Source organism: Periophthalmus magnuspinnatus, chromosome 21 (assembly GCF_009829125.3).
Source record: "Periophthalmus magnuspinnatus isolate fPerMag1 chromosome 21, fPerMag1.2.pri, whole genome shotgun sequence".
In the NCBI taxonomy this organism is placed as follows: Eukaryota; Metazoa; Chordata; class Actinopteri; order Gobiiformes; family Gobiidae; genus Periophthalmus; species Periophthalmus magnuspinnatus.
The window spans coordinates 11,222,540-11,235,514 of NC_047146.1; the positions used below are offsets into that span (position 1 = coordinate 11,222,540).

Below are 12,975 nucleotides of genomic sequence, written 5' to 3' on the forward strand. Positions count from 1 at the left end.
ATTTACGTTTACGTGACACATACTGTGGGTTTACACCTTTATGCAGTTTATGCAAAACCCCCAATTTTTTTTCTTCATTTCTTTTTTGTCCACCATATGATAAACTGTCACTAAAGCTAGTTAACCCATTTATTTTCAGTCAAATCATATAAAAAATAAGCTTGAAATTCTCAACAATTTAAGCCTTATATAGCCCTTGTAGATCAGACAGTATGAGGCCAAGTGTCAGATTCACTAAGAGCACCACCATTTGTTTACACTCCAAAGGGTTCTGTAAGAGCTTCATTTTGAATTAGGTGTCGTTTTAGGGGAAGAAAATCACCATTCAGTATTAGGGAATAGAAGTAGATACATATTTTTTACAAAGCTGATATGCTAACTTAGGCTAAGCTTTTACAGACTCAGAGCTTTTAAGCCTGTCTGTTGTCACTTTATTACAGTCTTTGTAAGGCAATTAAATATAAGGGTTTTGGAAATACGGGTTTAAACTTTGCCACTAATTAACTACTAGTTTTATTTGATTTTTTATCCGTTCATCCTTGACACTAGATGACATTTCTAACTTCGAGTGTCGTAATCAAACGTGATGAAAGAGTCAGCTGACGTATTGACGTAATGGCTGACGTAACTTTACGGAAAGGAACCACGTTGGTGCGCGCTAGTCTACGGCAGTCGTCTACCCGGCACGAGGACAAGTCAAGTCTCTCTTTTTTTTTAAAGCTTAGCTGTGATTATTTTACCGGTAAGTCACTCTTCAAATATCATATTTTATTATTTCACCGAAGGGTCCGAATGAATTTCCCTTCCAACACAGTACAGTCAACTTTAATGCCACAAATCTGAACGTTTCATTGTATGTTGTGACCTCTAATTTTGAGATGTCCAACAAGGAGTCAATTTACAGTTATATTCATATATATCCATATATATTATAGTCTATGTAAGCTGAAATTGTTTAAATAGTTTACGTAAAGTAATTTCAAGAGAACGTGTTTAAACAGGCCAGAATAACTTCTCTTGGTTAGCATTAGCTTAGCATGGGATGCTTTTGCTTTGGGCTTTCAAACGAATTCAGATAATCTAATTGTGTTTGTTTTATTGACACCTAGAAAATGCCTGGAGATATCAACAAAGGAAAGAAGGCCTTTGTTCAGAAGTGTGCCCAGTGCCATACTGTTGAGGAGAATGGAAAGCATAAAGTCGGGCCAAACCTTTGGGGGTTGTTTGGACGTAAAACAGGCCAGGCAGAGGGTTATTCCTACACAGACGCTAACAAAAGCAAGGGTAAGGACTTTTAATCCATAGTCATACATGTTGTCCCTCTTATAACATGATATTTACTTTGATTTCTTTCATTTCAGGTATTGTTTGGGATGAGGACACCCTGAATATTTATTTAGAAAACCCAAAGAAGTACATTCCTGGAACTAAGATGATCTTTGCTGGCATCAAAAAGAAGAACGAAAGAGTTGATCTTATAGCATATCTGAAGTCTGCAACTTCATAAAGAACTCTATATGCCTGTTAGTTTTTCTGTATCTTTAATATCAAAATATTGCAACTATGAAAACCACAGGGGTTTTGGCATCTCGACTTGCTGCATGTATCACAGCTCTACCTCCAAATTCAAAATGTACTTTTTTCTGCCTTAACTATTTTTCTAAATAAGTTATTGAACTCTTCAACACAATATTATGTAAAAAAAAAAGGTTGACTGTGATAATGGTTGAGCTGCGATCCTGTAAAAACCTAGATATGGCAGAGTAGTATTTACTACATGTTTCTTTGATGTAATGAATCTATTTTAAATGTTTTATAACCGGGCCCTTTAGTCCACCCCAGGGCAACTTATCGTATAATGAATTGTCTTAAATAAAAAATTACACTAAATGGCCCTAGCAAATGTTGTTTGTTTATTTAACAAATTGCCCATCATTCAACAATGAATACTTAATGGTTTTGGGTGTGTTTTGAAATAGTTTATTTTTAATTTAAATTTTTTTCTCTAACATTTGAGAGATTGTAATGTAATTTATTGTAATGTTTTTTGACAAAAACATTACAGTCGGGCAATGTAATGTTTTTTGACAAAAACATTACAGTAAATGGATACAATTAAGTCCAATCTAATAACTTGAAAATTAGAGCCTGGTCTGTTGTGGCGTTTGAAAATGCATCTTGTAGCGCCATCTTGTGCCTTTATCGTTTTACTGCATCATGCTATCTTTCCAGTTGTTCATTGGGAATTTGGCAATGCAGAACAATATTGGGTATTAGTCAGGTTTTCTGTTAAAATTATTTTAGATAGTTCTAGCTGAATTTATCCAACATAGACGAGATTTGGCCGCAGCCGACAATGGGAGGCTAAAGTGATAGGCCTATTTATTTAAATACATAGGCTAGAAGTCAACAGTGCATGTACTTAATAATTGCATTTTGAAGCTCTCTTGAAAATGAAAATAAGCTAAATCAAGTCAAAAAGACATGATCACTAAAACAACTGAGTTCCTTTGCGTGACGAAGCGCGTCAGCGGGACCGAGCCAACCACAACCAGCGTCATTGCGCACTAAAAGTCTTCACAACAGTGGTGAGCGCTGTAGTCTATGTGATTCCCAATGCCTGCTGTGACGGTCAGCTGCAAAAAAGTGTGGTACCAGTGCAGCCTTTTCTGCTCTTGTTTCATTTAGACTGAATGTGCTGAAGGATGGAAGTGCGCGCAAACGGAGCCTTCACGCTCCTGAGTGGACTTTGGAAATGTATGGAGAGCCTAAAAGGGACCCCTGACACAAAAGAGCCTGAAAGTTGGGGTTTTACAATGATACCTTACTTATGCACCAGTTAAGGAACATAAATGATATTTCTTCGCTCAACTTCATGTATTTGGTGCACTGAGGACCCTGTGAAGAAGAGCCATGGCAGTGTCAAAAATGCTCTTCTCTGACGTCGAAACTTTTCTGGACTCGCACCCCGACTTATTTGAGGACTATCTGAATCGAAAGGGGAATTATGGCATGGTGGAGAAATGGCTCAAGAATCATCAGGCGAGCAAAAGTAATTCAGCGGCAGCGGCTCCCAGCGAGCCTCGGGAGGAGAAGAGCTCCGCGTGTAAGGACAGCTGGGCGAGTAAATGTGATGGGCTGCAGAGGAGAGCCTCACAGAAGGAGCTCCGGAAAACTTTTGCGAGGTCAAAAGCGATTAATGTCAACAGAACGTATGACGAATATGTGAATTCTAGGGCACAAGAGCCGCTAACTAGCATGAGGAGGAGAGCGCTGCTGAGAAAAGCCAGCTCTCTGCCCCCGACCACTGCGCACATCCTGAGCGCTCTGCTTGAGTCCAGAGTTAACATCCCACAGTACCCATCCACCGCTGTGGATTTTAAATATTACCTCAAAGAGCACAACGAAAGAGAGTTTTTCTTAGAACTGGTCAAAGACATTTCAAATGATCTGGATTTAACAAGCCTGAGCTATAAAATCCTCGTGTTTGTGTGTATTATGGTCGACGCAGACCGGTGCTCCTTGTTTTTAGTGGAGGGCACAGGAAATAAAAAGACATTAGTGTCTAAATTCTTTGATGTACACGCTGGTACCACAGTTCTGCCCTCAATGAATTCTGATGAAGTTCAAGTGCCCTGGGGAAAAGGCATCATTGGCTATGTGGCTGAACACGGAGAAACAGTGAACATTCCTGACGCTTATCAGGTGCCTGCTTCTATGTGCGAGCGTGTGTGCATTTTGCATGAGTCACTCACAGGGAAAGACGCAGGGGATCAAAGTATCACTTTTTCATTCACAGTTAATGGTAAATTAATGTAAATGTGCAAGAAATGCGCAATTTTAAAAATTCTTCTGCAGAATTCTACATTCACCCCATAACATGTATGCACATTCATCATATTTGCTATTACAAAGTGTTGCACATTCCTTGAGGCAGATCTAGGTCAGTGCCTGGGTCCTCCATGCACAAATATGATGATCTTTGTAACTCCTGTGTATCTAGTTTTGTTTGAAATAATACACAGTCCTCTCAAGCCAGACACACTGCTTCATTCACAGCTTAATATTTCCCTTTTTAAGTGTGCAGTTATAGTTTTCCTAATATAGGGCCATGATAACGCAAGCAATTCATTTTTGTTGTTGCAGAATTTCAGAAAAATATGAAGAAGAAACCTCTACACTTGTCTTGACCTTTTATGTCCTGGGTTTGTAGGACCGTCGATTCAGTGATGAAATTGACAAGTTGACAGGCTACAAAACCAAGTCACTTTTGTGCATGCCCATTCGGAACAGTGATGGGGAGATTATTGGAGTAGCTCAGGCCATCAACAAGACCTCAAGTGGAGAACTCTTCACTGAAGACGATGAAAAGGTAAGTTCAAGCCTTTGCCTCTAAAGGCTGAATCTTTAGTCATTAATCCATAGCCATTCGTAAATTTGAGAAAAGTATGAATAGCCTATGTTACAACAATCTGAAGAACACGATCACAAAAGTTCACTGCATATTGTATGTATCATATTGACTCCATGTGCGCACATCCTTTTTTTGTAATCCAAAAAAATAACCACAACCACTTAATAAATGTGTCTCATTTGCTTTTTTGTTCTGTTCTCTCAAAGCAGTTATTACTCTAGACTTTTAACTCTTTAGTCAATTCAAAACCACCTCAAAGTTTGGCACCAAACAAGTTGTGAAACCTATGAGCTGTTTTAAAATGTTTAGTGTGAATTTCACAAAAAAATATGTTATTTATGGATCTTGGGAGTGGGTGGATTCATTTTCCTTTTGGCACATTGGGGGAAAGAATGAAACAATTGCTTTGTTATTTAAATTATTCCAAGCACAATGTGTTTGTATGAATAGCTAATGTATTAAAACACCACGGCTATATATTGACCTTTATGAAAATTGTTAGCGACTTTGCAATTGTAAAGTTTATCTTCTGTTTCCCATTTTGTTATAGTTAAAGATAAAATCTGTCAGAAATAGCACAGTTTTAAAATAGGTAGTGACATTTTAGTCGTCTCTCTTGATTCCCTATTTATGTAATGGTTTAAAGGCTGTAAGACCGAATGTCTGATGACATCCTTAATTTATGCATTGTTTATGATGAATTCCAATGATGATTTCTGTTGTTTGTGCACATTTCAGTGCATTTCACATTGCATCAACATCAGTCTAATGCTCAGGATGGCTGCAGCTGAATTAGTAATGAAAGGCCACGTTAGCGTCAGAGAATTCCATTCTGCAGCTTAAGAAAAAGCACCCCATTAAAGTGCACTGCAATTGTAAATGTTATTAGCTGGAGGTATTTCTTTTATTAAAACATGCAGCTGCCCATCACATTTTGAAACCTTATAGGTTTAAACACATTATAGTACTGGCTTTAAACCCACATTATCCTAATTATGTTGTGTTGATATCCTGCAGTCCTTTGGGAAGCTTATAATGGTTCAACCCATGTATAATTGCATTGTCTCATCTTGTGAGAAGAACTATATAGCTATTGCATAAGCTCTGTTCATCATGCAGTCTCTGCAGATTCATATCTGGACTTGATCTTTGCACAGGAATTAAAGCCTTGTACTGTTGTCTTTTCCTGCTGGCAAAGGAGGCATGGGTTTCAAGAGTTAAAAGAGAAATACTTGGTGATCATTACAACACAGCACTACCCAAACAATAACAAAAATGCTATACACTTTTAAACGTTTTCTAAGAATGGCGAAGCTGCCGCGATTGATCGTACTTAAATAATGCAAATGTTGGACTACTTATCAAGCCCCAGTCGTATTTTAGATATATGAGTTTGTGCCGCATGTCCAAACTGTGAGTGCTCACGGTGATGTCCCTCTCATGTGTTCACTATGAATCATTAATACAACACTAGTGTGAGAAACTTACTCACTCCAGTCCTCTACTTAAGAGAACAGTGCTTTGCTGGAGTAGTATTGCAGTAACTGTAGTGCATTTACTGAGGTGCATTTGTTGTAGCCGGCAGTGACTTACTCTATAGTAAATTTAGCCATATATGTTGCATAAATATTTGATGTCTCTTTGAACAAAAAAAACCCCATCTGATTTGATCATAACATATCTTTTCAAGTACACTGTAAAACTACAAGTTGTTTGTAGTACTCTGTTCAAGGGCATGTGGTGTGTAATAAGTTACAAGTGTGCAAAGTAAAAAAGTTATTTAAGTGTGTTTTTGAACTTTACCAAGGACTATTTCAGGGCATGGATAATACTCTTTTCATCCTGAGGGAAGGATGATTACATCTTACTGTCCAGCAACAGTAGGTCTTGTGTTTGGATCTCACCTTTAACATTTTACAGATGAGAGAGGAAGTGGCATAGTGCCTGAGACTTCTACATTTATATTTACACCACTCTATACCTATAACCTGGTCCAAAGGTAAAGCATCCTGTTTGTAATGCAGCCTTGTGTAATGGCCCTGCTGACAGAATGTAATTAGAGAGCAGCTCTTTTCTGAGCTTTGCCTGTTAACTCCACGGCAGATCCATAGCCAGATCCCCAAAGTCCAGCCTGCTAATGAATGTGCTCCTACTGGGGCTATTGATGTCCACTGCCTTTCAGGGAAAGCCTCACTGGAGATTTGCTTTGGACAGCTGAAATGGCATTTGCTCTGTGAACTTACTGCATCACACCTTCATTCACTTAAACCCTTATGTATAATGACAGGACAATGCCATGTTTTCAATGTGACCATAATTCATATAAAAGGTAAAGTTTTTGTTTATTTAATATAAAACAATCACTGTGGATTTATGAATATGATGGACAATTAAAATTATACATCAATATAAGAAAATTATGTTTTCTTTCTTCACTAACCTGTTTTGGGGGTTAAACGCACAGGTGTGTAGAGAGAAGACACTTCTTTACACATTTAGGAAAAGTCCTGCACACTGTATCACTTATGCATTTACTTCAATGACATTTCGATCACTCGGACCTTCCTCAAGTATGATGAGGACAGCCCCTTCCTGAATCTGACCCCAAATTAATTTAAATACCAATACATGATTCATTTTACCTCATCATATCTAAGCACAATACATAGAAACGTTATATTTTATATGCATTTTAAGCAATGCTGTAATGATGTAAAATGAATGTATTGGTATTGGTGTTAATTTGGTGTCTGATAGTACAAAATACTTGATATAGGTGGACCTACTTAATTTGGAAGCCAACATTGCACTACCAGCCAGATAGCTTGTGGCGGTCACAGTCACAAACCTAAGCACTGCAGAAGCTATCTGATTGGAAGCAAAACATCAACTTTCAACTTAAGTCTAGCTGTATAATATGCATAGTGAGTGAGATTGTGTGTGAAAGGTTTCTTCACTAACCTTTAAATGAATATGCAACAAACAAAAAAACAAACAAACAAACAAACAAACAAACAAACCATTATTGCCAAAATGTTACTTGATTGGACCAAATAATTAATTTAAAATTTACCTTTGAGATATAAAGTTTGTTAACTAATAGTGAAAAAGTCAATCAGCAGCTATGTGTTGCATTGTTCCTTTGAATAAATTAAAGTTAGAACATGTGCAATTTAAAGACACTCCACTTCCAGTGTATTTAAGGACAGAGGATTAAATCTATATGCATTATGTAGGGAGTTGTAGCTTCCCCAAGTATATCATTGAAGGTCTACAATTATCACAAACCTTGCAATTAGAGCTGTCAAGTATTCATGTGATTATATGAATCAATGGTTGAGAGCAAGAGGTTAGCTCTTTAGTCTGTCATACTAAAATATGTATACTTTTTAGAACTCTCTTGAGCTCATAAGTTATTCTCTTTACCTGTTAGCTGTACAAATTACAGATGTACAGTTTGTATTTGGTGCTGGCTGTTTTCTCATTCTGGTCATTTATGGCTAAATGGAAACACTTCAGAGGTGACAGAGCCCTCCTCTATCAGCAACTGCAGCTGACTAACTTCCCATTCACACAGCGCTGCCTCAGGTCGCACTGAGGGTGGTAAATATTAGTGGTCCTGTTGTGCCCATTGTTTGGTTTACACCACAGACAGATGCTAAATATAGATGATTTACACTATGGGCCTGGAAGAGGAAATGTTCCCCCTAAAATTTATGAATTCTTTCATGGTCTTCATGTTGGCTATAGAATGTAATTCTTGACATTATAAGACTCCATGTACCTCATTGTCAGTTATTTCTAATGTTATGAAAAATAACATAGTCAAAATAAGATGCTGATTCGAATTTTCCAATCTACATTAACACATTACATCGACTGCTTTCATTATTTATTTGAGAATATGAGCGTATTACAAAATTTACATTTTCAGCCTAAGGCACTGAGAGTCAGAATAGTAAAATGGTAAAATGTCAGTCACAGAAGTAATGATGCTATTAATGCTTTTAGGCAACAAAATCAAGCAGAGATAACGTTGTTGTTTTTTTTGTTTTTTTTTCTGAGTTAGAATGTTACGTTGACCAGTAATGAGTACTTTATTCAGCTCACATTTTCAAATATCTCGTATTTTCTGCAGGTTCTGCAGATGTACCTCCCCTTCTGTGGGATTGCCATCTCCAACGCTCAACTCTTTGCTGCCTCCAGAAAGGAATATGACAGGAGTCGGGTAAGGATGCTGGGGCCAGCACCCCACACCCCCACACCCCCTCACCCCACTGCTGACATAGTGGCTGTGTATTGATCCCAGCCCACTTGCTGCCACTGCAGAGCTGCATGAGGCCTAGTGTGGACATTTTCTCTGCTTCTGCTGAGGGGGATGGGCCTGTGTTCTAATGGTATATGGGCTGTGATCTAAGGCTTGGAGGAATGTTCAGAGCACCACTAATTTATGTCATACATTGATTTGTGATGAAGGAAAGATAATGAGAACTCAGATTAGTGGATGCAGACATGGGCTAGGCCATATACTTGTGTTTATTGAAATTGAATTGGTGCTTCTTTAGATTAAAGCCCACTTTATATGGGGATAAGCATTTTACGTAGGCCTTTTGTTTTATGCCATGGCATTAATAGTAATGGGTTAACTCAAATAACACATATCGTCTGAAGTGTATGTTGTTGTTGGGATTCAATCCTGTGCCCTTCCTCTTTATTCTGCTGTTCAGGCACTCTTAGAGGTCGTCAATGACCTGTTTGAGGAGCAGACTGACCTGGAGAAGATTGTCAGGAAGATCATGCACCGTGCCCAGACATTGCTTAAGTGCGAGCGCTGTTCAGTGCAGCTGCTGGAGGACATTGAGTCACCGGTACTGTTTTTCTCTCTGTGTAATGTGTAATTAATGTGCGTGTGTGTACATATGTATATGTATATGTATATGTATATGTATATATATATATATATATATATATATATATATATATATATATATATATATATATATATATATACATACATACATACACACACACACACACACCATTAACTGTAGACTGTAGTGATGTGTTGCCTAACCTTTCAGGTGGTCAAGTTCACAAAGTCATTTGAGCTGCTATCTCCTAAGTGTAGTGCTGACACTGACAGCAGGTATGTACTCCACTCCTATTAAAGTACAAGCATACTGTATATCGTACACAATGGAGGGACCAGTTATGACCAAAGTGAAAGATCTAGACACTCGATATACCTGTGTACTGGTAATGAAAGCTCTGCTAAACTGTGAAGTTAACTCAGAATTCATTTGTTGATTGTAAAAAAACAGGTGTACTGTAACAGGGATCATTGGGTGAAGCAAGACAGGCTTCATATATTTTGAAGGAATCAAAATAAAGCCCTGTGGTCAAGCATGTGCCATGACTTACACAACCACTAACAAACGAAGGGATTCTGACCAGCCATTTGAAAATGCATGCAGTTCTTTTAGCTTTATTTATATAACACATATATTACAAATAATTACATTTGTGGCATGACCATTCTTAAATGTTCACATCTGAATAGCAAGCGCTGCTGTCGTAGATCTATGAATGTGTCGTAACGGTGCGGATAGGACCAAAGGATGCAGACCAGAGCAGTTTTAACAGTGTTTATTTACAGCGGTGAAAATGCAGTCTTTAAACAGGTCACAAGAGCAGGTACAGGAACCGGGGAGCGGGAGACGGGTCAGGCGGGTGCGGTGCAGGTAGAGGCGGGCAGGACAGGACCAGGACGGGGATAGAAGCAGGTGCGGTACCAGGGCAGGCGGATCAGACGAAGACCAGAGCGGGGAGCGGGTGACAAACCAGAGACCAGGACCGGACAGGAGACGAGACGAGCAGGAGACGAGACGAGCAGGAGACGAGACGAGCAGGAGACGAGACGAGCAGGAGACAAGACGAGCTGGAAGCGATACCGGGACTGGAACGTGGCGGCAGGAGCTGGGCGAGTAGAGGCAGGAATCTGGAGGGTGCATAAATCCAAATGAGCATTTGCCGGAAAGTACCATATAACAAAGCTTAGCAAGAAACATTCACGTTTTACACGCGGACGGTCTGGCACCGAGTGTAGACTGCCAAGCCTTCTTGTACTCAGCAGCAGGTGGTGGTGATTAGGCTGATGCACCCCAGGTGTGCACGGGAGGAGTCAGGCACTCCACCCAGCTCCAGACACACAGGTAGGGGAGGGGGAGAGAGCACGGGAGGACAGGGAAACTGACATCATGACAGTACCCCCCCCCTAAGGTCCACCTCCTGGTGGACCCCCAGGCTTGTCAGGATGAGCGCGGTGGAAGTCTCTCACCATGTCGGGGTCCAGAATGCGTGCCCTGGGCACCCAGGATCGCTCCTCCGGACCGTAACCCTCCCAATCGACGAGGTACTGGAGGCCCCTACCACGGCGACGAACGTCAATCAGGCGGCGGACGGTGAACGCCGGGTGGCCGTCAATGACTCGGGCGGGCGGTGGGGGATCGGCCGGAGGGCACAGGTCGCTGGTCCGGACTGGTTTAACCTGGGAGACGTGAAAGGTCGGATGAATCCGGAGAGACGGGGGTAACTGGAGGCGCACCGCCGATGGATTTATGATCCTCATGATCTTAAACGGTCCCAGGAATCGGGGGGACAGCTTACGGGAGTCCGTCTTCAGCGGGACCGTCTTGGCGGAGAGCCAAACCATCTGGCCAGGTTGGTATACGGGCGCCGGGACACGGTGGCGATCGGCCGTCGCCTTAGTGCGCGCTCCAGCCCGAAGAAGGGCCGCCCTGGCCTTCTTCCAGATCCGGCGACAGCGCTGGAGATGGCGCTGAACAGACGGGACGGCGAGGTCCCTCTCCTCCGTGGGAAAGAGAGGGGGTTGATATCCCAGCGATGCCTCGAAGGGGGACATACCAGTGGCGGAACTCACGAGGGAGTTGTGAGCGTACTCTATCCAGGGTAGGTGAGTACTCCAGGTCGCGGGGTTGGCGGAGGCTGTGCACCGTAGGGCCGACTCCAGGTCTTGGTTGGCCCGCTCCGTCTGCCCATTAGATTGTGGATGGAACCCGGACGTGAGGCTAACCGTGGCCCCCAAACTGTCGCAGAAAGACCGCCATACCTGAGAGGTGAATTGGGTCCCTCTGTCGGACACGATGTCCACCGGGATGCCGTGGAGTCGGAAGACATGACTGGTCAGCTGGTCGGCAGTTTCTTTGGCTGTGGGGAGCTTAGGCAGGGCAACGAAATGGGCGGCCTTGGAGAAGCGGTCCACAATGGTGAGAACCACCGTGTTCCCCTGGGAAGGGGGGAGGCCCGTCACGAAGTCCAAGGCGATGTGGGACCAAGGGCGTAACCAAGTATTCGAAATGTCCCAGGGGTGTCTTGAAGGCCGTCTTCCATTCGTCTCCCTCCCTGATGCGCACCAGGTGGTACGCATTCCGCAAATCCAACTTTGAGAAGATGGTCGCACCGTGGAGGGGCGTAAATGCCGAGTCCAGTAAGGGAAGCGGGTATTTATTCTTTACGGTTATATTGTTCAGACCCCGGTAATCAATGCAAGGCCGCAGGGATTTGTCCTTCTTAGCCACAAAGAAGAACCCCGCTCCCACGGGTGAAGTGGACGGGCGGATGATTCCGGCAGCCAGGGACCCACGGATATAGTCCTCCATTGACTCGCGTTCAGGTTTAGACAGGTTATATAGCCTGCTAGATGGTAGTGGGGCACCCGGCAGGAGGTCAATGGCGCAGTCATATGGACGGTGGGGCGGTAAAGAGAGGGCCTTGCTCTTGCTAAAAACCTCCCCCAGGTCGTGATATTCAGCAGGCACCGAGGACAGATTGGGGGTGTCTGGGGACGGATCAGCGACAGGAACGGACCTCCCGGCCGGAGGGAGGGCGGACCGAAGGCACTTGGCGTGGCAATCGGGACTCCAGCCCGAAACTCCGCCCCTGGCCCAATCGAAAACAGGGTTGTGGGCGCGTAGCCAGGGGTAACCAAGGACCAGAGGAGAAGCGGAGGAGGACAGGACATGAAACTGACGGTTCTCTTGGTGGTTGCCGGACAGAATCACGGTGACAGGTTCTGTGATGTGAGTGATGTGCCCCAGAAAACGTCCATTGAGCCCCTGGGCATTTAAGGGGCGTTCGAGGGGCTCCAGGTAGACCCCGAGCTGCTCCGCGACTTGGGCATCAATAAAGTCCCTCTCAGCCCCGGAGTCGATAAGGGCGGAAACGCATAAGGTCTCTGTGCGAACGCACAGGGTGGCGCTGAGCCGCAGTCTATTAGAAGAGTCCAGGATGTGTTGCTCGCCCACCAGTACTCCCAGTGCTACTGGTGGGCCCCCCCTTTTGGCCGAACTGGGCAAGTGACCACATAATGTCCGCGCTCACCGCAGTAGAGGCAAGCCCCGGCCAGACGACGCCTCCGTTGACGCTCCTCGGTCGACACAAGGGTCCTGTCGAGTTGCATGGGCTCATCCGGCGGGGGCGGGGCAGCGCGTGGCTCCGGCGGGACCGGTGACCGGCGTCTCTCTCGGCGACGAGCCCGTAGG

At 43.1% G+C, this 12,975-nt stretch overlaps 2 protein-coding genes across 5 annotated transcripts in view; both read left to right on the forward strand.

The window, feature by feature from the left end:
• Positions 1-622: 622 nt before the first annotated feature.
• On the forward strand, positions 623-1,896 carry LOC117389589 (cytochrome c-b). The gene is made up of 3 exons (XM_033987283.2): positions 623-742; positions 1,110-1,284; positions 1,362-1,896. Exons 2-3 carry the CDS (start codon positions 1,113-1,115, stop codon positions 1,505-1,507), a joined length of 318 nt encoding a protein of 105 aa, XP_033843174.1. The 5' UTR covers positions 623-742; positions 1,110-1,112; the 3' UTR covers positions 1,508-1,896.
• A 712-nt stretch (positions 1,897-2,608) lies between these two features.
• The window catches only part of pde11a (phosphodiesterase 11a), a 30,186-nt gene continuing 19,819 nt past the window's right edge, over positions 2,609-12,975 (forward strand). For 2 of the 4 annotated variants that reach the window (XM_055230358.1, XM_055230359.1), the window contains exons 1-5: positions 2,615-3,705; positions 4,214-4,372; positions 8,553-8,642; positions 9,142-9,282; positions 9,496-9,560. In XM_055230358.1, the coding sequence (XP_055086333.1) occupies positions 2,914-3,705; positions 4,214-4,372; positions 8,553-8,642; positions 9,142-9,282; positions 9,496-9,560 (1,247 nt within the window). In that variant the 5' untranslated portion in view covers positions 2,615-2,913. Of the gene's footprint in view, positions 3,706-3,790; positions 3,806-4,213; positions 4,373-8,552; positions 8,643-9,141; positions 9,283-9,495; positions 9,561-12,975 lie in introns of those variants that run through there. The other 2 variants (XM_033987282.2, XM_055230360.1) reach the window with 2 other exon arrangements.